Source organism: Nannobrachium achirus, assembly GCF_963921795.1.
Source record: "Nannobrachium achirus genome assembly, chromosome: 6".
In the NCBI taxonomy this organism is placed as follows: Eukaryota; Metazoa; Chordata; class Actinopteri; order Myctophiformes; family Myctophidae; genus Nannobrachium; species Nannobrachium achirus.
Genome location: NC_137815.1, coordinates 15,746,842 through 15,771,670, shown reverse-complemented (window position 1 = coordinate 15,771,670; position 24,829 = coordinate 15,746,842). Strand labels below are relative to the sequence as shown.

At 44.6% G+C, this 24,829-nt stretch overlaps 1 protein-coding gene across 1 annotated transcript in view; it reads left to right on the top strand.

Moving 5' to 3' along the window:
* Positions 1-9,006: 9,006 nt before the first annotated feature.
* LOC308286832 (membrane-associated guanylate kinase, WW and PDZ domain-containing protein 1-like) overlaps positions 9,007-24,829 on the top strand; it is a gene marked incomplete at its 3' end in the record, with an annotated part of 229,261 nt that continues 213,438 nt past the window's right edge. Inside the window, exon 1 of the mRNA XM_080727955.1 lies at positions 9,007-10,012. Coding sequence (XP_080584081.1) covers positions 9,703-10,012 — 310 coding nt within the window. The 5' untranslated portion in view covers positions 9,007-9,702. The remainder of the gene's footprint in view (positions 10,013-24,829) is intronic.

Sequence of the window (24,829 nt, the reverse complement as noted above, 5' to 3'; positions counted from 1 at the left end):
TCAGCATTTGAGTAGCAAATACCTAATCAAAAATATTAATGGTGATTCACAGTTCAATTTATAGTAATGGTTCAAGTTTAAACCTGGGTACATTACATAAGAAATCATTATACCATACCATAAAAGTAAAAAATGGCGACCAGCTAAAAAAACTTTTGTGTAGAAATGTTTGCCACTTTGCCCATGTTTCTGTCAACTCCACAGCCAGGTGGAAATCATAGTTGTTCTCCAGTTCTAGGCAACACAGAAGGGGGTGACTTTTTTTTTTTTCTTATTTCCACATAACTCTTCTAAGGTATATTAATGAATATTCAATGTTGAAAATGGGTGGTTCCCCTTTTTAATAATAATGTTTTTATTCTAGTTTCAGTTAAGTTAATTAGAAAATACAGTGCTGCAGTAGAGAAATTAAAAGTTTGCTTTGAACAAATCTCAAACGGAGTACCTACTTTACCACAGTAATGGAGCCATGTACACATGCATGTGCAGTCCACCTTTCCATTTGAATAGGGGGTACTTGGGCTTGGCTGGTTGTGTGAATCTTAGGGGGGATGCGTTCACACCACTCAATGGTAAACCTGGTAAACTTGTTGCAAAATAGCCATTTGATTAGAGTAGGCTAATGTGCTGTATATGGTGCGTCGTCACTCGTCGAATCTATGGGGGCGTGTTCTATCATGCACGCGCATACACAAGCAAGCACTGTTCCGCTCCTGTGCATGCATGTGGGAAGATTCTGGGCCGGACGCCGGGGTTAGTGCGTATAGCGACCAAAGCACCACTGGTTTGATGTAGGCTTATGTATGGCAAGACGATATATTTAATAGGCTACATTTGATTGTTGTATTGAATTTATTGTATTATGTATGCTTTTATTAATATTACCATGAATGTTCCTGTGTTGACAGACAAACCAAAGGTGGCCTTTTCTGCTGGTTTGGATGTAACAGTTGGACCATTTAGTTCTTACACCACTGTTATCTACAATAAAGTCTTCACTAACATCGGCAATGCATACAAACCAACTACAGGTGGGTTATGATTACGCTAATTCATGTTAATTATAGAATCAATTGGTTTCCTAAACTTAAGTCTATCAGACATTTGAAGTAAATATTACAGTAATGTACATCTTCAGGTGTGTTTCTTATTTAAACCAGAAAGGATGAGATGAGAGAAGTTTGATGTAATGTAACATTTAATATCAAGGACCTCCAAATTGACCGTGAGACCCATCTGAAGATCTACAAGCTCATGTCTCATCACAATGTGTTGTGAGCTTGTAGATCCATTTCTAATAGTCTAATTATGAAATAAGGTTAAGGTATTTAAACTGATTTTGATGCTATAGGAACACATTTTGCTGGGGACACTGGAACCTCAAGGACCCTTGGAGGTCCTTGGATCCCACATTGAGAACCTGTTTTAAAATCTTGTTTTCCACAATATGGTTTATTCACACTGTTCTTTCTCAGGTATCTTTACAGCAGCATCGAGAGGAGTTTATCAGTTCACTTTTACTGCAGCTACCTACGGGTCATCGACGTCGTCTTTGAGGATCCATATGTATAAAAATGAACACAGACTCCTTCAGAACTATGCATACACTAGTAGTGGCTGGGAATATGTATCTAATGGTATGATCTTAGAGCTGGAAGTGGGAGACAGAGTTTACATGAGGATACCTAGTGGGAAGAGGCTCGCTGATAACGGAAGTGCATACCGCAACAACATCTTCAGTGGTTTTCTGATCTATCCTTTGTAAGGACACTTATTTAGGATACGGGGGGGGGGGGTCATCAAACATTGAAACCATGAACAAAGTATTGTTTAAATTGTTTGACGACCTTAATGTCTACCTCTGTGCTGTTTACATTTGACTAATAAAGTATTTTTGCCTTAATGTCTGATTGTACCTTTGTGCTGTTGTACCTGTGTGCTGTGCTGTTGTAACTTTGTGCTGTTAAAATGTAAAGTATTAGTAAAATCTAATTTTAATTCAGTAACAGCCTAGAGTAGACCCACTTAATAAAATATCATATAGAATTTATGCAAGATTTAAATGTATAATGTCATCTGGATACATATTGGCTGCTGATTTTTGTTAAACATGGTTTTGAATTATTATAATCGCTTTTTTTTTTTAGCTTTGCTTGGATGTATGATATGAATCAAGACTTAAATCAAGTATGAATTAATAAGTAATCAAGTATCTTCAACATTCAAAATGTTTCCTCAAATATCAATGTTGTGATGTTAAGCCCGGCTGAGGGGAGTGAGACTGCCCTCTTTCCAACAAGGGTTTGCAGCCTTTTTGTTGAAACCCTAACCCTAACCCTTCAACAAAAAAATTAGTTTGGAAAACTGCATGTTGCAATTGGCGTTTAAGCTCACATATAAAGCACTAGAGGAAGAGGGGCCGATGGAACAGCAGCCAATCAGAGCTATTAATCACAGGTGTCAACTCCTGCACCACCTAGCCTTGCGTAGCCAGGCTTACTCATCTGCGAAGAGAAAAGCCTGGTTACAATATGAGGCAGAGAGTGCATAGAACGGTGCGACTTCCGCCGTGTGTTTTTCGACGAGCGCCACTAAAAGCGAGTTAAGAGCTACAATCTATTTGGGTTTATTTCGCTGGTGGATGTAAACAGACCTGCACAGGGTGATGTAACTTCCCTTAACCACAGCACTTCCGCCACTTCAGTTATGCAGCCCACAGCGCATATTGTGGCCAGAGTGTGTACCACCAGTATACTCCATACTGTAGCTCTCTCCACTTGCAGCTGACAACAAATGATGACACACCACTGCCTGGACGGTTATCTAGTGCCGTGGTTCTCAACCTTTTCAGCCCGCAAACCCCCAAAATCATATTTTAACTGGGGACCCCCCCACCCTACTAGCGCTAGAGTTGAGGCATTACATTTAGCATAACACGGTTCTGTTGTGAAAATAGCAGATATACATGCCCATGAGAGCATGTAGATCGGCTATTTTCACAGTTTCTGGCTCTAATATTTGACAATCTGTTAATTTGTCATTTTAGAGGTATTAAAAAGTCCTTAAATTGTCACTTTATAAATGTGCAGATACCCTCTATACACTTAAACTTTATGTAGGTTTGTTTCCAGTTGAGTGGGGTAAACAATGTTGCACATTATAAGTTAATCATCTGGGGGCCCTCAAAATCATTTGGGGGCCCCCTGGGAGTCCCAACCCACAGCCACAGGTTGAGAACCACTTATCTAGTGATGGTCACGTTCATGCCAAGTGAGAACTGGGACATTTCCAAACTTGGAACTTTCCGTTTCCTCGCGGGATGGTGTTTTCTACTGGTGTTTCAGTCCGAGTGTATCAAAGGGTGCGTTCGGAAATGCGCACCGGGTGTGTGCTCAGTGTAGTGAGTGCCTAAACCTAACCCTAATCCTAACCCTAACCTCAGTAAAACTATGCCTTACCCTAACCTTAACCTCAGTAAAACTATGCCTAAACCTAACCATAACCCCTAACCCTTAGATACGCACCCTTAGATACACTCGGACTGAATCACCAGCAGAAAACACTCTCCCGTTTCCTCGCCTCTGAGCTTTGGTCGAGGACAAAGCAAAATAGACACCCAAAAGAATCTTGCGTGGTTTTAAAGGAGCAGTCAATTATAGTTCACCCCCCTATTTTTCAGTCTACCCAAGATATTGCCTTATTTCTATTGTTTACTCACCCCGCCGTGATGTCAGGCCAATGTGAGGCCAATTTCCGTGTGTATAACATTCCTTCATGGTGAATGAAGAATCCATTACAATCCACAGTATATTCTTATTTTGTTGTCTTTTTCGTCATTTCTTGGATGACTTAATAAAATGATGCCCTAGCTTGGGGTTTTGTCTTTAATCTTACTTGTTGAAGGAAAGCAGTCAAAGCACTAAACCAGGGGTTCCCAAACCTTTTTGTCTCAGGGCACCCCATAAATATTTTTTTTATCCGAGGCACCCCTACATTATAATTTTCACTCCCAGCACCTTATATTTATAGTATATCGTCGTTGTCGGGTGGAAGCCTTGTATGTTCAAAACCATTCGTTTTGTATGTATCATCTATAAAATGTACTAAACTAGTGAAAACAGCCGATCTACAAGCACACAACGCCTCGCATCGAGGCGTTGTGTGCTTGTAGATCGGCTGTTTTCACTAGTTTTGTGCTACAGAGGTCTCTGCCTGACAGTGATGATATTTTAGTTATTATGTTGCGAGGAAAACGTTGAGATAATAACCATTTTGGTTAGAACTGACTGAAAATAACTTTGTAATTCAAGTTTAAAAGGATACTAAATATTTTTTAAGTGTCCAAATAAATTCCAAATATTATCAAATGATCTCGCGGCACCCCTGGACTGCCGTCGCGGCACCCCAGGGTGCCCCGTCACGCACTTTGAAAACCCCTGCACTAAACACACTGTTATTTCTTGTTCAAAGCTTTCAAACATTGGCCACGCTGCTTCTTGTTTGTGCTGCTGTCACAGACATCCATCCCAGAGAAGTCAAAGCTCTGAGAAAAAGCCAGAGTTTCTTACAAGGAATTACAAGCTGGAAAGCCTTTCATGTGGCTTTTGTTTCTACTCGGAATAACCGTTTTCTTTAGTTAAAGCAGCCCCACATACAGTATAAGTATGTCCATGTGCCTATAATACAGTATATTGTATGTATGCGTACAGTACGTAGGCCTACAATTTACAATTTAGGCATTTAGCAGACGCTTTTAATCCAAAGCGACTAACAATAAGCAGGTAATACATCAATATAATAAGCAAGATAATATGTACATCAACAACAATACAACAAATGCATAGGAATATCAATCTAGAAAAACTAAAAACATAGGTAGACCACGCACCTAATCAGTAAAAAAAAAAGACTACAGTATGTGTGGAACGCAAGCTTTGCTTCTGGGGGTCCATGGAACAATATATTTTAAGATGCGGGGTCTGCGGGTCTGCGACCAAATACATACAATTTTGGGGGTCCTAGACATGAAAAGGTTTGAAAAACCACTGATATAGCTGCACAGGTTTTTCAGAAAACTGTTAGGATTTAGAAGACATTTGTAGAATAGAATCAGCCTGTGGTCTTAATGGGTCAAGTATGACTGGGCGCTAACTGACTATCTGAGGACAGGGGTGTTGCACCAAATTCTGGGCCCTGGGTACAAGGATTCACTGAGTTATTTTGTGTTTTAACTATTGAAAAATAGCAGATATACGGTGCCGCGCTGCAAGCTTGTAGATCTGCTATTTTTGAAAAATCGTGAATATTTATGCAAGTCTTTCAAAAACCTAAGTTTCTATGTCAGTGGTGCTCAAACTTTTTCATGTGAAGGACCCCCAAAATGATATGTTTTTGGCCACGGTCCACGGACCCCCATCTCAAAATATTTATTTTCAGGGACCCCCCATGAGAAGCAAAATTTGAGTTACAAAAAAATACATATATATTCAAAGATTTGCACACATTTTCACAACCTTTCAAAAATAGCAGATCTACAAGCTCGCAGCGCTGCACTCAGTGCCATGTGTGAGCTTGTAGATCTGCTATTTTTCAATAGCTAAAGTGTAAAATAATTAAGGCCCCTCCACCTTGGACCCTATAGTAACTCAGTTCCACATTCCCCCCCCCCCCCCCCCCCCCCTTGTGACTCCCCTGTCTGAGGAGGAGGTTTGGGCTTAAAAGCACACTCACCACTTCCCGTCCATCCCATCCCATCCAGGCCAATGGATGTCCTCCTGTGGGACCGACCCACAGTACTTTCAATGTTATTTTTAGGTTGGGAAAAGCTCATGCGCTGTTCCCTAGGTGAGAGAGGCCCAGCCCATCTGATCCCATCAGAGTGTGTGTGGGTGCGTGCATGCGTGCTTGCGTGCGTGCGTGCTTGCGTGCGTGCGTGCGTGCGTGCGTGCGTGCGTGCGTGCGTGTGTGGCCGGTCCCTGGACTGCAGCCCAGCTGTCTAGTGTGCTCTGCCTTTCTGACCGTCTACGGACAGTCAAATGTTGGAGATCGTTTTTTTACACTCTCTGGGTTAAATGAATGACTGTGACACACTGCACTTTTCAATGCATGTGACTCACTCACTCTAGTGACATTCTTGTGTTTGCATATCATCGTCCTCTTGTCTGCTATCTGTCTGTCATCCCTAAACTCAGTGCTTCTCAAATATTGACATGTCAAGGACCCCCAAAATGATGTATTTGACCGCAGACCGCCCCCATCTCAAAATGATTCAGCATTTTCGCAACATTTGCAATGTTTTTCAAAAATGTACAGATGTAGATCTGCTATTTTTTAATAGCCAACATCTAAATTAAGTAAGCGGTTAAAATGATTGCGATGCTGTGTTAATTTGCTGGGGACCAGGACCCCTGCGGGTCCCCACTCCCCAGACCTTATTTTTAGAACCACTGCTCTATTGCTTACTGTAGTTGTGTCTGTCTGTCTGTCTGTCTGTCTGTCTCTCTCTCTCTCTCTCTCTCTCTCTCTCTCTCTCTCTCTCTCTCTCTCTCCCCCCCTCCGTCATGTGATTTGTTTCATATTGAGATAGGATGATGATGATTATAATGATGGGTTGTGTGATGACAGCAGCAGTGGTGCCAACGAGTGCTGGTCTCTGGCTGTGTCATTTAGTGATTAGGAAGAGTAATGAATGAACACTATAAAACCCAGCTCAAGGAGGCCTTATTTTTACTCTTCACAAGATATGAATATGATATGCGTATATACATGATGTGATGCAATGAACTGTGCTGTTTGACTCCCCATGCTTATCTGATTGCCATTCCTCTCTCTCGCTGTCTCGCAGAGAGAGAGAGAGAGAGAGAGAGAGAGAGAGAGAGAGAGACCAGTCCAACCTGAAGTGTTGGGAGTCTTGACAGACAGACAGACAGCTCCCAGATAATGAGTTGACCCACTGTAACCTGACTAGGTTGTCATCTCACCTGCATTCCACATTAAATCCTTAACAACCCATGTGGGTGAATATATAGGTGTATACGTGACAAAAAAAAGAAGAAAAAACCCTCCTCCATCATGACCACAGCTATTCAAAATGTAACCAATTATCAATCTTTTTGATTCAATTGATTCGACTCTTTTCATTTGCATTGTCCCTCTATGTAAAAAGGATGCAAATTAGAACCTGGCAACTACCGCCTGCCCTGTTTCCATCCTTTGTTCCATCCCAAAGGTTACGGAGAGATTAATCCATGAACAAATCAACAGCTACCTCGTTTAAACTGCTGCTTCAGAACATCCCGCTCCACTGACACATGCTTCAGGAGAGTGTACAAATGGAACCGTAAGGTTGCCTGGCTCCAGCCCATAGACCCGCCCACTCTCTGAGCGGACTGGTTCTCTTGGTCTGGTGTTTTCATATGACGCCTAAGTTTCTCTGGTTTAAGCAGAACCAAGCCAATGAGAGTCGGAGCCTCGGAGGAGGGGGTGGGTCTAACCTTTGAAAATCAACAGAAACAGTGGAGGGAGGGGGAGCTCAGCCAAAGCTCTTAATTGCTTCCTTTGAACTTCAAAGGGGGTTGTGCTTACCTCGTTAGCATCAAAGACAACGACCTGTTTGATGCCTGTCATAGAGGGGAGGGGGAGGGGGGAATGTTTTTGTGTACACACAAGTCAAACGCAACCCCTCCCACCAGATCTCTTGTGATTGGGAATTTCAAATCCCCTCCCCTTTGAAATCTCTTGTCAATGGGACAATGTCAGACTCAAGCTCAACGCAGAGTCTGAAATCAGGCTAACCGTAAGGGTCATTTGGTTCCATTTGTACACTCTCTGAGTTATGGGGGTCCTTGAAATGAAAAGGTTTGAGAACCACTGTGCTCCACTAAATGGGGGGGGGGGGACTGTGAAGGACGAAAGGACCATGGTGGCGGCGACACTGTGTATCAGTGATGTCAGCATGCAGACAGATGGTCAGACAGCGGACGGACAGACATTTGGTAAATGAATAGTTAGATAATGCCTAACCTAACCTCAGAACCCAGGCTGAGAAGAAAACCTGGGAATGTGCAGGGATCGCAATATATGGGCATAAAAGGGATTGTTCCCCTGGCATCACAGGGATCTCCATATCTCCATATATGGGCATAAAAGGGATTTGTTCCCCCTGGCATCACAGGGATCTCTCTAACAGGGCATCAGGGAACTCCATATATGGGCATAAAAGGGATTATGTTAGTGTGACATCACAGTGAAGCCAGAGCATGATGTCAGAGCAGCAAACCCATTCTGGTAGAGTGGTTCCCCTGAGGGCGAGGTCGCACCACATTGATGTGGACATCAGGGATGTGGACATCAGGGATCTCCATATATGGGCACAAAAGGGATTGTTCCCCTGGCATCACGGGGATCTCCATATATGGGCATAGAAAGGATTTGTTCCCCCGGCATCACAGGGATCTCTCTAACATCATTAATATTGATGACATCAGGGAACTCCATATATGGGTGGGTATACAAGGGATTATGTTAGTGTGACATCACAGTGAAGCCAGTGCGTGATGTCAGAGCGGCAAACCCATTCTGGTAGAGTGGTTCCCCTGATCACAGTGAAATCAGAGCATGATGACATCATGATGACACATTTTTACGGTCTATGTAAAATGCCCAGGCCATAGACCGTAAAAATGTGTACATGTCCCTCTGCACGCGGACAAGCTGTGACATTTCTCATGGTAAACTGCGATTTTCGGTCGCAATTAAAACACGTTTGAGAGCCACTGGCCTGACTCTTTAGGACCCAGTGTTAAAGGTGTAGCCCAGGATTCCCCCTGGCTGCCTCCAGAGAGACACCAGCGCGCATGCGCGCACGGTCCTATCAGCAAGCACACACACATCCACACGGAGAGAGAGAGAGGTAGAGAGACACGGACCCAACGGAGAGAGAGAGAGAGAGAGAGAGAGAGAGAGAGAGAGAGAGAGAGAGAGTGGGAACTGGGAACCAACACACACACACAGTACAGTCACACACACACTCACAGCGGTGTGTTTGTACCTTGTAGTGGAGCCGTGGCGTGGAGCACTGGAGGACTGGACGCCGAGGAAAACACGCACTAACTTTTAGTTTAGTTTTTTAAACCTTCGGATACGAAAGAGTCCAGTCTGTGGTGTCGTTTAGTTTGGGAAAAGAAGAAAAACGCCACTCCAAAGTGAGTTTATTCCTGTGCGTAGACAAGATAAGAGGCGCTCACTGAGGACGGGAGGATTTATAAGTGGAGAACAGAACACAACAACACAGCTGAAGATGATGAAGACACAGCGATAAAAGAGGATTAAAAACCCGCGGAGAGAATGAGAAGAAGAGCCAGGTTTTCATGTTGTTTGTGCTCATAGAAGAAGCCCGGTCTGTCTGTCTGCCTGTCTGTCTGGCAGAGAGGAGGATATACAGGAATAATGGCTTAAATTAAATAAACACCGTCGCTGCTTGGAGTAAGAGAGGAGATAAGAGAGTCTGTCATGTTGGTCCTGTGGTGGAAGAGAAAGAAAGTTTGAAACAACTGGAATATAAAACACAACCTACTACTGTTGTGTGTGTGTTGTGCCTGCCTGCGTGCGTGCGTGTGTGTGTGTGTGTGAGTGAGTGAGTGAGAGAGAGAGCACGTGTTGTGCGTGCGTGGGGAACAAGAGTTTTTGTATTTTTTTACAACAATGTCCAAAGTCGTGCAGAAGAAGAACCACTGGACCTCCAGGGTGAGCGAGTGCGCGGTGTGCAAGGACGCGCAGGGCGAGCTCAACGTGCCGCTGCTGGGGGGCGCGGAGCGCGGGGAGTTCGCCTACATCGGGGGTCTGGGGCCGGGGGTCGGTACCGCCACGGTGCTCTATAAGCACGGGAAGCTGATCGAGGGCGGCCTGCTGCTGGAGGTGGAGAACCTGTCCATCTCGGGGCTGCCGCTCTACGACGTGCACACGGTGATCAGGAACTGCAGGGGGCCCGTCAGGCTGAAGACCGTCCGACAAGGTAAGCACTGGCTGCGGGGAGGAGAGGCAGCGTGACACCGCTGGATGGATGGATGGATGGATGGAGAAGTTAAGACGTTATTTATTATGCTGGGTACACATCCTGCTGTGTGTGTGTGTGTGTGTGTGTGTGTGTGTGTGTGTGTGTGTGTGTGTGTGTGTGTGTGTGTGTGTGTGTGTGTGTGTGTGTGTGTGTGTGTGTGTGTGTGTGTGTGTGTGTGTGTGTGTGTGTGTGTGTGTGTGTTTTTCTAAATGATTCTTTGTGTTTTTTGTGATATGACATGGTCCAAATTTTGAGACCATAACTCAAACTTTTGAGTCACTTTGCGTCTCAAAGTGACTTCATCAATCATTTAGCCCCGGCCCGGGGGTCTTCTCTTCAACGTGTTTTAGGCAAAGAACTCCTAGCTGAGAAAGAGACGAAGCAGGGACTACATATTGTGTAAAAATAGTGTTGCAGATGAAACTTTTCGTCGATTTCATAAATGGCTTCATAGATAGCTTTATAGTTGGCTTCATAGACTTGTTTTGTTTGACAGCACTGTCAGCAGTGTTGGATTCATCTATCAGACATTTAGCCACTTAAACACTCAATACCTAGGAAACCTGACCTTTGCTTTGGCTCTGTACTTGGTCTGCTCTTTTTTCCCTCTACTCCAGTCCACCTCTTCCCCGAAAATAGGATGTGTACAAGCTCACAACTTGCAGCACAAGGCGCAGTGAGCTTGTAGATCTGCTAATGTTCCCCTCGGAATGGGGATGCTGGTGTTCAAGTGGTTATTGAAAAAAACAAAGATCCTGTCAAACAAAGATTGGGTGGCCCTGCTGTGCTATCTCTGAGGACACCCTAGGCTAAGGGTCCCGGACCCCTTGTTGAAGATTTAGCCTACAACCACCTGTCTTCCATGCTCAACAAAAACAAGTTGTTGTCATTGCGACCGTAGGTCGCATTTACTACCAAAACCTCCACGGGCTGTCTGTCTGTCAGTGAGTGAGTCCGTCACACTTTTGCCCTGCTCATATCTCCACAACCGTTGCCCCCATCCATGCCAAATTTTGCACACACACTCCTTGACTGCCAAACTACAACCTCAAAGGACCCCCAGAGCCCCAGGGACCCCCAGGTCCCTGGGGGACCCCCAGATGTAAAAAATGACCAAATGTGCTCACACGTCACACGTCACACTTTTTCCCTGCTTATATCTCCGCACCCGTTGACCCGATCCATGCCAGATTTTACACACACACTCCTTGCCTGCCAAACTACAACCTCCAAGGACCCCCGGAGTCCCAGGGACCCCCAGGTCCCTGGGGGACCCCCAGATGTAAAAAATGACCAAATGTGCAAAAATGACCAAATGACCACCCCAACGGGGCTGCTCACGGGGAATTCCCGGGGACCACCGACTCCTGGTGCTCCAGAACGGATGCAAAAGTGGTGGCGCCCCCAGTGGAGGACCCCCTCCACTGCAGCTCACATAAAATGCCATAACTCGGGCTAGGAGCGTCCGGGAGAGCCGGGGCCTGTACCTATTCGTCCGCCAAGGCAACGCGGAGACCCCACCCCTCATTTCTCACATGGCCCTCTTCTAGCGCCACCATGAGGCCGATTCTTGCAAAACACATTTTTGGACACTGCTCCTACAGATTTTGCCCTAAAATCACGCACATCGGTACACAGTATGTCTACACATTGCTCTTTGTGTATACATGTGACCTACGGTCGCTTATCTCCCGATTAGGGAGTCTTACTGGTATCAGTATAGTCTCTCCATTCATCATGACAGTGATGACACTGCTTTAAAGCGATAGGTGATCAAAGTCCAGAGGCCTTTGTGCTTGTATCCGTTACATCTGCATACTACTGATCCTCTAATACCGTGGTGCTGAAAGTGGGGTTCCGGGGATCCCCAGGGGTCCTTTGGGGGGAGTTCCAGGGTCGTCTTCAGCAACATTTGTAAATATAATTTTGTATCAAAGTCTTGTTGAACCACTTTAACCGTATACATTGGATATTTGAAAGCGAAATACTTTTGAAAAGTCACACCCAGTGTGAAGTGAGCGGTGCCTTTATTTATATACTGCTCAGAATGTCCTGCAAAAGCTTGGCCAATGCTAACCTGTGTGGGACATACGGACGGACGGATATAACATACACAGATGTAGGAGTGGTAGCACAGCTCAAAAAGGTGGAATATTCTGAAAAGTTTTGACAACACAAATCTTGTATTGGGGGTGGGGGGGCCACAAACCCTGTCACAAACCTTTTTCAGATGGCAGTCCACGGCCAAATACATCAATTTGGGGGTCCTTGACATGGAAAAAAGTTTGAGAACCGCTGCTGTAATAATAATAAGCAGCAGCAGCAGCATGAACATCATATCAGACCAGTGTTGTGTGTTATAGGGTTGTGTGTGTGTGTGTGTGTGTGTGTGTGTGTGTGTGTGTGTGTGTGTGTGTGTGTGTGTGTGTGTGTGTGTGTGTGTGTGTGTGGGGGGGGGGGGGGGGGGGGGGGGGTGGGGGGGGCCACACATTGGTCAGCTTGACTCAGCAGCATGGCCGGGCAGCTTTGACACTGAGCCATCCTGACAGCCTCCCGGTGTAGCAGAGCACACTGCCGGGGATGCCCGGAGCATGGGCCGCTGCCAGGCAGCGCTGGGTGGGAGGCAGAAAGAACAGCTATAACTCCTGAAGGACGGACGGACGGGACGGACGGACGGATGCATATTTATAACCTTGTGCGTAAACAACAATAGCTGTGTTGTGTCATAACCTTGGTGTCGTGCTGAATGAAACCTCTTTTCTCCGTACTACAGCGTCACACGAAAGCATCAAAAACAGCAAACAGTTTTGGACATTATGAGGTCTCCTCCACCCGTCAGAGATGATAATAGGTTAAATCAGGGTTTGACCTTAAGGCTTGTCCTGTTGTCCGGGACAAGTAATAAATCCTTCCGGACAAGTTCATAAAAAATGTACTTGTTGGACAAGTGGCTCTTGTTTTACTTTTTCTGTGACACTCCTAGCAGCTTTGTGCTGTATGCAAGACTATGGACTGCTCATATAATACTACAGAGTGGAGGGAGCAAGGGGGGTTGTAGCAGTCTTTTTGTTATTCATTCAATTTCAATGTCTGACTCCTTCCTATGCATGCATTTAAGAAAGAAATGAGTGTGAAGTGTCTAATTTTTATCTATCTGGACAAGTGACTTTTGTGCCTGGACAAGTGAATTGGGAAATTTACTCAATAAGTTTATGTCAAGCCCTGGGTTTGATAACCCTAACCCTAACCCGGAACTATCCAACCGGAAACAATTTTAACCCAAAATAATTCCCCTGCGCTCAAGGACATACTTTTAGGGCCTACCTAATAAACTCCTTGATGCGGAGTAGTTTTGCTTTTGAAAAATGTGTTTGGTATATGCATCTTTTAGTCCAACTCGTAGCGACTGGCAAGACTACACTAGGCTTCTCGAGCATTTCAATAGGGATTGGGGAAACAGGGGAACCAAATCAAAGCGACGCCGCTTCTTCTAGTGGTTTCCGCGTTAGTCAGAAACCAAACGGCCTGTTGTAACTTGTGAACGAACACCAGGTGAGGCGAGGTTATAACATACAGAGTCAGACATACAGTAGGCCTAACGGCTTTGTAAAGCAATGTCATCCAAGTTGGTTCAAACAATGTTTAGCCTAGTTCAGTCTCCTTTCATCCCCTTCCCTCTACTGTTCATGGACATTCCAGACAATAAAGAGGAAACAAGCTTTTCTCTCTCTCTCTGAGAGCTCCCGGTGTTCCACAGGGACTCATTTCTAGATCCCATCTTGGTGGGGTTGGATGAGCTCTAGAGTGTCATGTGATCAAATTCCATTTCCAATTCTTAATAATTCATGCTGTCTGGGAATTTCCCCTCCCTAATCAGCCTTAATTGGAGAAATATGTTTAGCAACAGGGGCCATCTGTAAAAATCCAAGTGACCTAATTTTACCCAGAGCCTCTCCTCCACTTAACTTACGGTCTTAATAAAGCCGTGATAGCAGAGGATTTATTGCCGTGCGGTGCGTCAGCCCACTGATCATGTTCACGATGCTCGCTATTGGTGTTGACGGCAATGACTTAAGAGAGGACGTGTTTGAAATGTACCATGTGCGAATTCGGAAGGGTTTCAACAATATCCTCAGTCACGTGAACGCACGCACGCACGCGCACACAGACACACACTGAAGCATTGCTAGTAGCAGTGCTACTGAGCTGATAAGAGTTCTGAACCGATACTGCTGAACTGATTGTAGTGTTTGCTCAGGGTTTCATTGGGAGCTGTTCTGGCAAAAAAGGAAACAAAAGGCATGCACGGATTGCGCACAGCACGCTCGCTCGCACACACACACACACACACACACACACACACACACACACACACACACACACACACACACACACACACACACACACACACACACACACACACACACACACACACACACACACACACAGAAAAACACTCTCACCCTACCAGTTCTGCATGGCCACATTAGTCCGTATTGATCCTGACCAAAGCTGTGGGAAATTAAGTGGATTATGCAATAAAGGAACGGATCACACATATTGTAGACCTGTCCTACATTCTAGAATTCTAGAACATTATTCTTACTCCCCCGCTTTGCAGCCAAGAGGCCCAATCTGCCAATCCATGATTGTTTTCAACATGTAAATTATGTTTTTATTATGCATATATATGTCGTGACGTGCATATCGTCACTGTCGGGCAGAAACCTCGTATCTCCAAGTTTCACATTGTAAATGTTTTCGCCCTGCTTCATCATACAAGGCCGTCGCACAGGTAGTGAAAACGGCAGATCTATCGGCTGTTTTCACTAGTTTAGTTCATTTATTTAAATGATAAAACGGTTTTGGACATACAAGTTTTCCACCCGACAACGACGATATGTATGTTCTTAAAGAGTTTGATCTGTAGATGGGAAAACAAGCTTTTTTGAACTTTTACCCATCATAAAGCAAAAATGGGTCTGTTTTACTTAACACAACATAACCAATGAACCTATTACAGGCAAAAAAAAAAAGATGATGAACTAATAGGTCTGCATTTTGCAAAGTGATTACCAGACCGACAGAGAGACTGACAGACTGACAGACAGACAGACAGACAGACAGACAGACAGACAGACAGACAGACAGACAGACAGACAGACAGACACAAGCTTTATTGTGAGAGGAGATTATTGCAAGTGTGCATTATGGTCTCTCAAAAGTTTCCAGATTGCATAATGTCATTCTGTATGGAGTTTTTTGTTTATAATGTGTTCTAATGTACTGTATGCATGCATTGCATTGTGTATGTGGGCATGGATAATGGCACACAGGTACAAGGTTAGGGTTTTACTAAAGGAGGCATTTTAGTGGCCTCAGTCGCCTACATTGCTGTTCTGTAAGCAATCCTCTTGCATACGCTGGACATGTTGTTTTCCAAAAAACTATTTTATGCACATTTTGAAGTGCCAGATTAGAAAATAGTGATGCTTGCAAAATGAAAATGGAAATTTGTTAGAAAACTATATAGTGTACGTCATTTCTCGCCCGCTAGCATTCAGTAACACTGATGATGGCCTAGAGCCGAAACGCATCTGTCTGTTAAGCTGCTGCTGCTGCATCATTAATAAAAAAAGACTCCTAAGAACTGAAAGTGAGTGCGGTTTATACCTTTCTACGTCTACTTACCTGATCCTGCACCCAAGAAGCTTTGAAGCAGTCCAGAAGAGACTAAAAACTAAGTAAATATGAGTATAGCGAACCTTCCTGTGAATGAATTGTGCAAAATGGAAGTGCCATGTCAACTCATTCCACTGTCGGTGTCTTCTCTGATGCACACACACAACAGCTTGAAAGTGGACTCGTCTTTGAACATTCTGAAATGTTGCAGCCAAAGACTGTCTCAAATCTCATCTCAAATTGTACTCTTGTCAGTTTATTTGTGTTGTTTATTTGTGGTGCATAGTAGCCGTGTTATATTGAAGGGCTAGTGTAATGGAAAAATGCCTGAGCTCAGCTGTACATTTCTGGAAGCAGAAAGTGTGTTTTTTCCCCCCCAGCCTTCTCCATACGAGTAGCTTGCTAGGCCTCTCCTATTGAAATGCACAGCACTGTGTTAACTGTAGTGTGTGTGTGTGTGTGTGTGTGTGTGTGTGTGTGTGTGTGTGTGTGTGTGTGTGTGTGTGTGTGTGTGTGTGTGTGTGTGTGTGTGTGTGTGTGTGTGTGTGTGTGTGTGTGTGTGTGTGTGTGTGTGTGTGTGTGTGTGTGTGTCTGGCTAGCATTGCATGTGGAAGTGTTTATTTCCTCTGTCTCTGCAGGAACGCAGGCCTTCTTTACCTTTTGTATTCTTTGACAGCAGTGGAGCTGCTCCACTTCCTCTCCCAGCCTCTCTTTAGGCTGCAGATCTGGCTTTAATTTGGGCAAGTGTGTGTGTGTGTGTGTGTGTGTGTGTGTGTGTGTGTGTGTGTGTGTGTGTGTGTGTGTGTGTGTTGTGTGTGTGTGTGTGTGTGTGTGTGTGTGTGTGTGTGTGTGTGTGTGTGTGTGTGTGTGTGTGTGTGTGTGTGTGTGTGAGAGAGAGAAAGTGTAGGTACTGTGTATGTGAATGAGAGAGAAATAGAGTGCACATCTATTTAGTGTAAACAACGCATGTCTGCCCAGGCAGCTCAACGTAGTGCATTAAAATACAATGGAGGCCGGGACACGGTCACCAACGAAACGGACCATGAATTTTCTGTCGCCTCCCTTTTGTAGTCCCACTTAAGGGACAATACGCTCTCGCTCGCTCTCTCTCTCTCTCTCTCTCTCTCTCTCTCTCTCTCTCTCTCTCTCTCTCTCTCTCTCTCTCTCATGCACACACGCACGGCACACTCTTCCCGTTGTTGATTGCAGTATTCCGTTTGTCCTCCCGATTAGCTCAAGTGTAGCCTGTTGTTATGGAGGGCTCAATAGGTGTTGGTCACACTTGCCGCTTGCAGTTATACACTCTGTCAGGGCAAGAGAAAGACTCAGTGATTTACAGCGGAGAGAGTTTGAGTGAAGAGGACAAGGGGTAAAGAAAGGCGCATCCCACTTCCTAATCCCACCTCTACCCAGCAGAGAGCCTCCGGTGCGTTCTCATGCCTGCTTTACAAGGATTCACTGTTTTAAAGCAGGACTATGTGACTTTACTCTTCTACCCTGGATTTGAACCCGGTTTCCTGCACAAGTGCTGACATTTTTACCATTGAGCTAAAATGGGTGTATCAAAACAACGTCTGGGTTAAGATAAAGGAGCGCTTGTTTACGGTGGAGGTGACACTACAGAGGCGTGCCGTCTCAGGCGTCCTTGAGCTACGTGAGACACCGCCGAGCGAGCGACAGTGTCAGCGCCGTTAGAAGTTGTAAACCAGGGGGCCAGAATAGGGGGACATGTCTCCTTTCCGACATGTCTCCATTCCGACATTGACTTCTTATTCTCGGAGTGGCAACACTTCCATAGAGGTTAAGTTTAGGGTTAGGGTTAGAGATAGGGTTAGTATCGGAATGGAGACATGTCGGAAAGGAGACATGTCGGAATGGAGACATGCAACTCCAGAATAGTACATTTACTATTTTAGTAAATCTAAATAGTAATAGTAATCTAAATAATACTTTCGGCACCTCCATGCGCTCCCTACCTCCGGTTCAGCCAATCACAAGCTTCCGCACAGACAGTGTTTTGATACACGCAGCTAAAATTGGTGTCAGATCCTGTATCTAGGTGAGACAATGACCTTTGACACAATGTAAATGTCTCGACAGAAGAGCACGGCTCTTCTATCGAAGTGGACAGCAGTGGAGCGCTCGGTGTTTACAGTTTACAGTTTAATCATTTAGCAGATGCTCTTAATCCAGAGTGATTTACAACAAGCAAGTTAATACATCAATACGTGACATGGAAAGAAATAGTAGACGTCCTGTATTTACCGAGGTATTTACAATTCTGTAACGGGACATAACTCGGACGGCGCTGAGTCACAACGTTTGCCAAGACTCGCTCGGAGTTGCCTCTCGAGTGTACCTTTTTCAATTCAACTAGTTTTCCATTCATACTGTAGCACAGTGTTTCTCAAACTTTTACATTTCAAGGTCACCCCATAACTCTGAGAGTGTACAAATGGAACCAAATGAACCCGTGGTTCCATTTGTACACTGTCAGAGTTACAGAATTGTATGGGTCAGTTTAGACCCCCCTAAAGGAACCCACAGTCTCTGGAATCCACTTTGGGAAACACTGCTGTAGCATACAGTATATACTGCATATATAAAATAAAAATCTCTTTGGCAATAATTGCTACTGGCCTGTGAAACTAGTTAACCTGCAGGGAACAGGGAAGTGGATAAGGAGAACACAGTGTGCTCCCAGCCGTGTACAAGGCCACTGTATTTCTAACTATTATAGCACAATGAGCTCTGGAGAACACTTCTGAAACCAAATGCTAAGAACATCTGTCAGCAGGTTGCGAGGCTCAATGGTCACCCCTTAAATACTATATACGCCCGGCGCTTTCTTCCTCCGTCGAGACGATGAAACGGGCAAGAGCTTTTGAGTGTCAGAAAGAACACAGTTGAAATATATCCTCAGAGCTTAATATCTAGCTGTCTGTCTCGGCTTCAGTTCCCCTAGACTTAGTATCTATTAGTCTGTCTATACAGTGGAGGATGGCTTGACAGAGCTACGCAGAAGGCCTCTCTGCGTTCTCCCACACTGTCAATCCGGCTGTCTTGTTAGCATAATCCTCACCGCTGTGAGGTACGGCGATTATCTGTGTTGGTGTCCTCAGCTTGTAACTGTAAAAGTGGCTAAATATTCTACCACTCTAGGATTTTTACTGAGCATTTTATATGCTGAAAAATATGTACGTTGTTTCAATCACTTGTTCTTTGTTAGCATCAAGCTTTTATTTTTGGAGGTTGCGGGAGGTGTCGGATAACGGGATGTTCCAACTGTCCCTTAAAGGGTCACTTCACCTCTGGGACAACCACATCTTATTTTATTGTTGTTTGGGACACGATCAACACAATCCTGAGTTATTTATTGTGTTCAATCTGTGTATTTTAGTATTTCAGCATGCTACAAAGCATCATATGATGCATTTTGCATCATAAGACGCTTTGTAGCATGCTACGATGATGCATTTTGCATAATATGATGCTTTGTAGCATGCTGAAATACTAAAATATCTAAAAACACAGATTGAACACAAAAAAATAACCATAAAATAAGATCTGGCTGTCCCAGAGGTGAACTGGTCCTTTAACAAAATAACTTCAACCACCACGTGTTGATGGAAGACCAAGACCTCTTTGAACATCAGAAGTAAACAGAGCTACTGTACATACTGTACATGGTGCCTCTGTTCAGAGGATTTATTCCCTCAGCTCTCAGTCAGGAATGGAATGATCATATGCATGTCTGAAGAAGATGAACAGTGCTGTGTCTGTGTACGTGTGTGTATAAGAGAGAGAGAGAGAGTGTGTATGTGTGCAAGTCCACTGTCATTTCTGCTGCTATTAACTAGTTCTTAAGCCCTATATCAGGAGTCTTCAATGTTTTCAGGCCAAGGACCCCTTAGCTGAGAGAGAGATGAGGCAGGGACCCCCAGATTCCATATAGTTTAATCGTTTGACACAATTGGCGCAATCATCAGTGTATTTTGGATTCATGTCAATTTGAGTTTTCAGATATTTAACCACTTGAACCGTCAATACCTAATAAACTTGACCTTTCACTCTGTACTTTTTTCCTCTTTACACCAAACCTCTTTGCCGAAAATAGCCGATCTACAAGCTTGTAGATCGGCTATTTTTGGCTAAAGTTCTCAGAATATGGACATTAGGGTTCAAGTGGTTAAAGACCCAATGAAATGACTATTTTGGGTATTTTATTTTGAAGTTTCAGTTTGAAAAGGAAGCCTGTGTGTTTCTGAACCTATCCGAGGTGACCAGCCCTTCAGGCGATGGGATTTAAAATCTGAGTAATGGGAGTAATGGGAGCCAGCAATGGGAAACAAACAGGTGAATGTAATCAAAAGTTCATTTATATTCAAAAACTCTATCTATGTCATCACTTTTTGAATTTCTGTTCACAGGAAGTAATTAAGAATGGCCTATTTAGGGACCTTTGATATAAATACACAACAATTGTTTATTTTCTATTTTTTTGGCATCTAGTGTTAGGTATGGCCATATTATCACTACAGGAAAAAAGGAGGAAAAAAAGTTTCTATCAAACAAAGATTTGAAGGACCCCCTGTAGTAACTCTGAGGACCCCCTAGGGGTCCCGGACCCCCTGTTGAAGACCCCTGCCCTATATAATTAATACATCGTACAAGAAAATATAAAAATCTTTGTATCAAGCTTGAGCTATGAGCTTGCAGATGTGATATCTTCGCTACATTTGACTCCAAGTCGTTATAGGTGAAAGCCTATGATAATGACGTGCTCAATATAGGGACGCTCAGGTTGAAAGTGGTTATAAGAGGAGAAGGAGAGGATGTTGCTATTGTAGGATGACCGCAATGAGGCCCAGTTGCCATGAAAATACAACACGTCCCTTCAAAATGCCCAAGAAATCCACTTTGTATTTCTGGAATCAGGGCCTCCTTGACATGTTGCTGCCACAGCCTAAAGAAAAATCAATAGGCATGTCTTCTCATGTTCTTGTAGGTACCAATGTGTAATTGCATTTCCTTTTTCCTAAACACAGTACCTTTAATTATGGTCTGTCTGAGCCCTGGTGTCTGACTGCACAAATCTCATTACTGTGTTGTGTGTTGGCCACAAGCTTACACACTGATGCGTGCACCAGTCACATCCAATGAGGGGCTATCTGTGGCGTTTTAAGGACAGGCCAGGCCGGGGCTGATTTAAGAGGATAAGACTCATGTGTGTTTTCTGCCACAGTGGTCAGACAACACATGCATGCACGCACGCACATGCACGCTCACATTCAGGGTCCCGTGTTTGGTCTGGAAAAGCCGCCATTGCCAAACAATGCCCCAACCCCATATTCACATGGTTGTCGAGAACAATATGGCTGCCATGTGAATATCTGCGTCAGTACCGCCATCTCCCTCCCGAAATGGAACTCAAAACCACATTTGCAAGGAGGGAGCGCTCGTTTCGGGTCGCGTGATGACCTATCACCTATGCTGTCCGTCCGCATCACAGCTTTCTAACTTGGCCTTCCTCGTGCGACCATCGGCTCTTAGGCATGTGCGCTCGCCCGCTTGCCTAGCAGCTCCCTCGGGCGGGCCTCGAGGCCATGCCAGTGATGTTAATAGGTTTTTAATGTAATGAGTCCCGGGACCCAAGAGGGGTCTTTCGGATGAGTCCCAGGGATATTTTATGGGTCCCACAAAAATTCAACGCGTCATGTCATTTTTGACAAAGTGCAGCATTTAACTTGAATTGGTTATTATATGGTTATGTTCATGTTACGTAGAAATGTGTATGAAAGAAATTAACCACAATTCCAAATCTTACAATTTGGAATTGTAAGATTATTTTATCGAAAAATAAAAACATATATTTTCTTTATTTTTCAAAAGTTTTTCCCCCAAAAAAGGTTTTAATCGTTCAAAACGTTATAAGCGTTAATGTTTTCCATATGTGAGAGGACCGTGTGTGTGTGTGTGTGTGTGTGTGTGTGTGTGTGTGTGTGTGTGTGTGTGTGTGTGTGTGTGTGTGTGTGTGTGTGTGTGTGTGTGTGTGTGTGTGTGTGTGTGTGTGTGTGTGTGTGTGTGTCGGAGACGAGTGCATGCCTGTGTTGTGCATTAACATGCATGCGGCGCTAGTCAGGTCCGCGGACTACTGATTGAGAAACACTGCTGGAACGGGCTGATGCGAGCGTCATAGCAGTGCGCGAATGCGCGTTGACTTGCCTGACTGTATCAACTCTATGGACTGGATGCTTTTGTTTACCTCCTGCCTCTGCATGCATGCTTGACACGAAAAGCTCGCTTGTTAATGGCAGCGTCGCCGTCGTGTGCGATGATCGCAAAATACACGTTAATGCGACACCACCGTGGACGCGGTCGGGGAGAGAGCGAGGCAGACACTGCTCCACATTTAATACACTAACACTAGCCTTAGCTACACTAGCCTGGGGTGCGCTAGCCTGAGCGCCCCCACTACGTTCCATGGACTCTGTAAAACTCCGCTTCTAGTCTCTAAAGAACAGACTCCATGCTAACGCAAGGAAGAGCAATTATTTATTATAAATATTATCAGGGCTTTGATGCAAGTTCTGATGGGTGCAGCTGCATAAAGTGTTGCTTGCTTGTTGTGTCGCTGCAGTGTAGAGACGTCATATTTCAGCGCTGTGCCTTGCACACGTTCTGTGGGGGAACCCTTTTCGGTGTATCACCAAACATGCTGTGCCACTATGGTCAGAGAGCGGCCCGGTGCTACGCTAAAACTCAGGCACCCATTGAATTCTGTGACCATCTACGGTCGCCCAAAATGGCATCGGTGGACGATAGAACGCACTGTCGTTAGTTCTATCGTCTGTTTTAAGACCTTCTACGCGGTTTTCATTTGTGTTAACATAGCATTAAGTAGCATGCCTTCACCCATGAACAATGGTGGCGTCTGGACTTTTTAAAATATATTTTTTTCGCGACGTGGTAAATTATTTTAACGTGGATGCGTCCATGGGACCCAAGGACACTGACGTGAATGCGTCTTTAGGCAACGTGAATGCGTCAGAGACGCGTGACGCGCACGTATTGACGTCACTGCCATGCTATGGGCGCACCTGCTATGTTGTTTTAAGTCACTGGTTCTCAACCTGTGGGTAAGGACCCCCAGGGGGGTCCCCAGATGATTAACTTAATGTGCAACATTGTTTTCTCACTCAACAAGTAAACAAACCAACATAAGATTTTGAGTGTATAGAGGGTATCTGCACATTTCTAAAGTCACAGTTTAAGGACTTTTTAATACCTCTAAAATGACAAATTAAACACTGGCCAAATTGTCAAATATTAGAGGCAAAAATTTTGAAAATAGCCGATGTAGATGTAGATCGGCTCACAACGCGAGGCGTTGTGAGCATGTAGATTGGCTATTCTCACAATAGAACTGTATTAGTGCTCGTCAGGGTGGGGGTCCCCTGTTAAAATACGATTATTTTGAGGATCGCAGCCTGAAAATGTTGAGAACCACTGTTTTAAGTGATTTCAAAAGTTTGTTTTGTTGTACGATGGCACATACGCAGGAACCAAGACGAGCACTCCGGAGCGCCAACCCGGTGGAAATGACAGACACATGCGGTCATTTATTTTCTTCTTTCTTCTATTCAATTGCATCTCTTAAACCTCCCACCCTTCATCTATTATTCTCTCCACACTCTTTGTTGTGTGAATGTGTGGATTGTGATCGCTGTCAGGGGAGGGAGGGAGGGGGCTTTCCTGATCGGCACTGCTAATGAAAAGACACTGCCGACAGATCACTTGTATGGTCGTTATGGATGACAGGGTGTGACCAAACCAATGAGACCGCTTTATTTGGTTGTTGACCACATGAACCCTAGCACACAACTCTTTTGGGGAAAGAGAAAAAAAAAGAAGGAAAGAAAATGTATATGTTCTTTTTTTTTAAATAATGAAATAGCAGATCTCCAAACTCACAACACTTTGTAGACTTGTTACTAGTAAATGATTTGTTTTGACATTGTGTTTTGTAGATCTGCTATTTTTGCCTAGCGGCTGAAGTAGTTGAGTCACTGTAATTGGCGGGGCTGGGGGCATTGGAGGAGGAGGAGATTTGAATTGGGGAAGACAGACCGGATGGTCCCATGTGTTGGTGTTTATGTGCAGGAAGCTAGCACGCATCCGTCTGACGAAAAAAGAAAATCCTGCGTCGCGGTTGCTCTTCCAGGAAGCGTTCTGCTAATTGAGCCAATCAGCCTTTATCGCACTCACACCCCCCCCTTTCCAGCCCATGTTGATCTTCATTCACTGCAGGGGAAAAAGAAAAGCTAGCAAAGTCTACATTTGGTATTAGTTGAGGAGGAGTCGACAGTCGAGCTGCCGCTACTAATAAACGTGGAAAAGAAATGCTGGTGAAAAGTGTGTTTGTTTTAGACAGATGTCTTTGAATCTGTTTGTTCGCCATTCATGTTATAACCCGCAGCTTTCAAGGTGTACGTGCGTTTGCATGCACACATATTCGTGTTTGTGTGTGAGCATGTGCGCTTGCGCTCGCACATGGCACGTGTACAATTCAGGAGGAATAGACCTTCCATCTGGAAATGTGGTGGTGGGCCCCGGGTGATTGAGACCAGTAGTGGCGGACTGTACTGTACTGGAGGTGATTGAGAAAGCATGTGTGTATCCTTGTGGTCATACGTATTACGTAGCAGGGGAAACGTCAGGCAGCGAACCGTTGGCTGGGGTAATCTGTTACCATACCGGGGTGGGGGGGAGCCACACGACTGTGTCATCAGCACTACAGGTGGCCTTCCAGGCAGCTGATGGATGCTCAGGCGTAAGAGCCTAGCAGCTGAGGGCCAAGAGACTCACAGTGTGCACGCAGTGCACTGTCATACACGCCTAGCCTAGAAGATGTCCCTTTTTGTCATAATGATGCTTGGGATTTAAAGATGGGGTGCCATGATTTCTTTCACAAAATACATGATGATCAGGTATTATGATTATATTAGGAGGAAGATTATTTCCCAAAAAGTGTACAGAAAGAGTTAAAATTATGTTCTTATGTGGCCACACCCACATTCATTAAGTATGCCT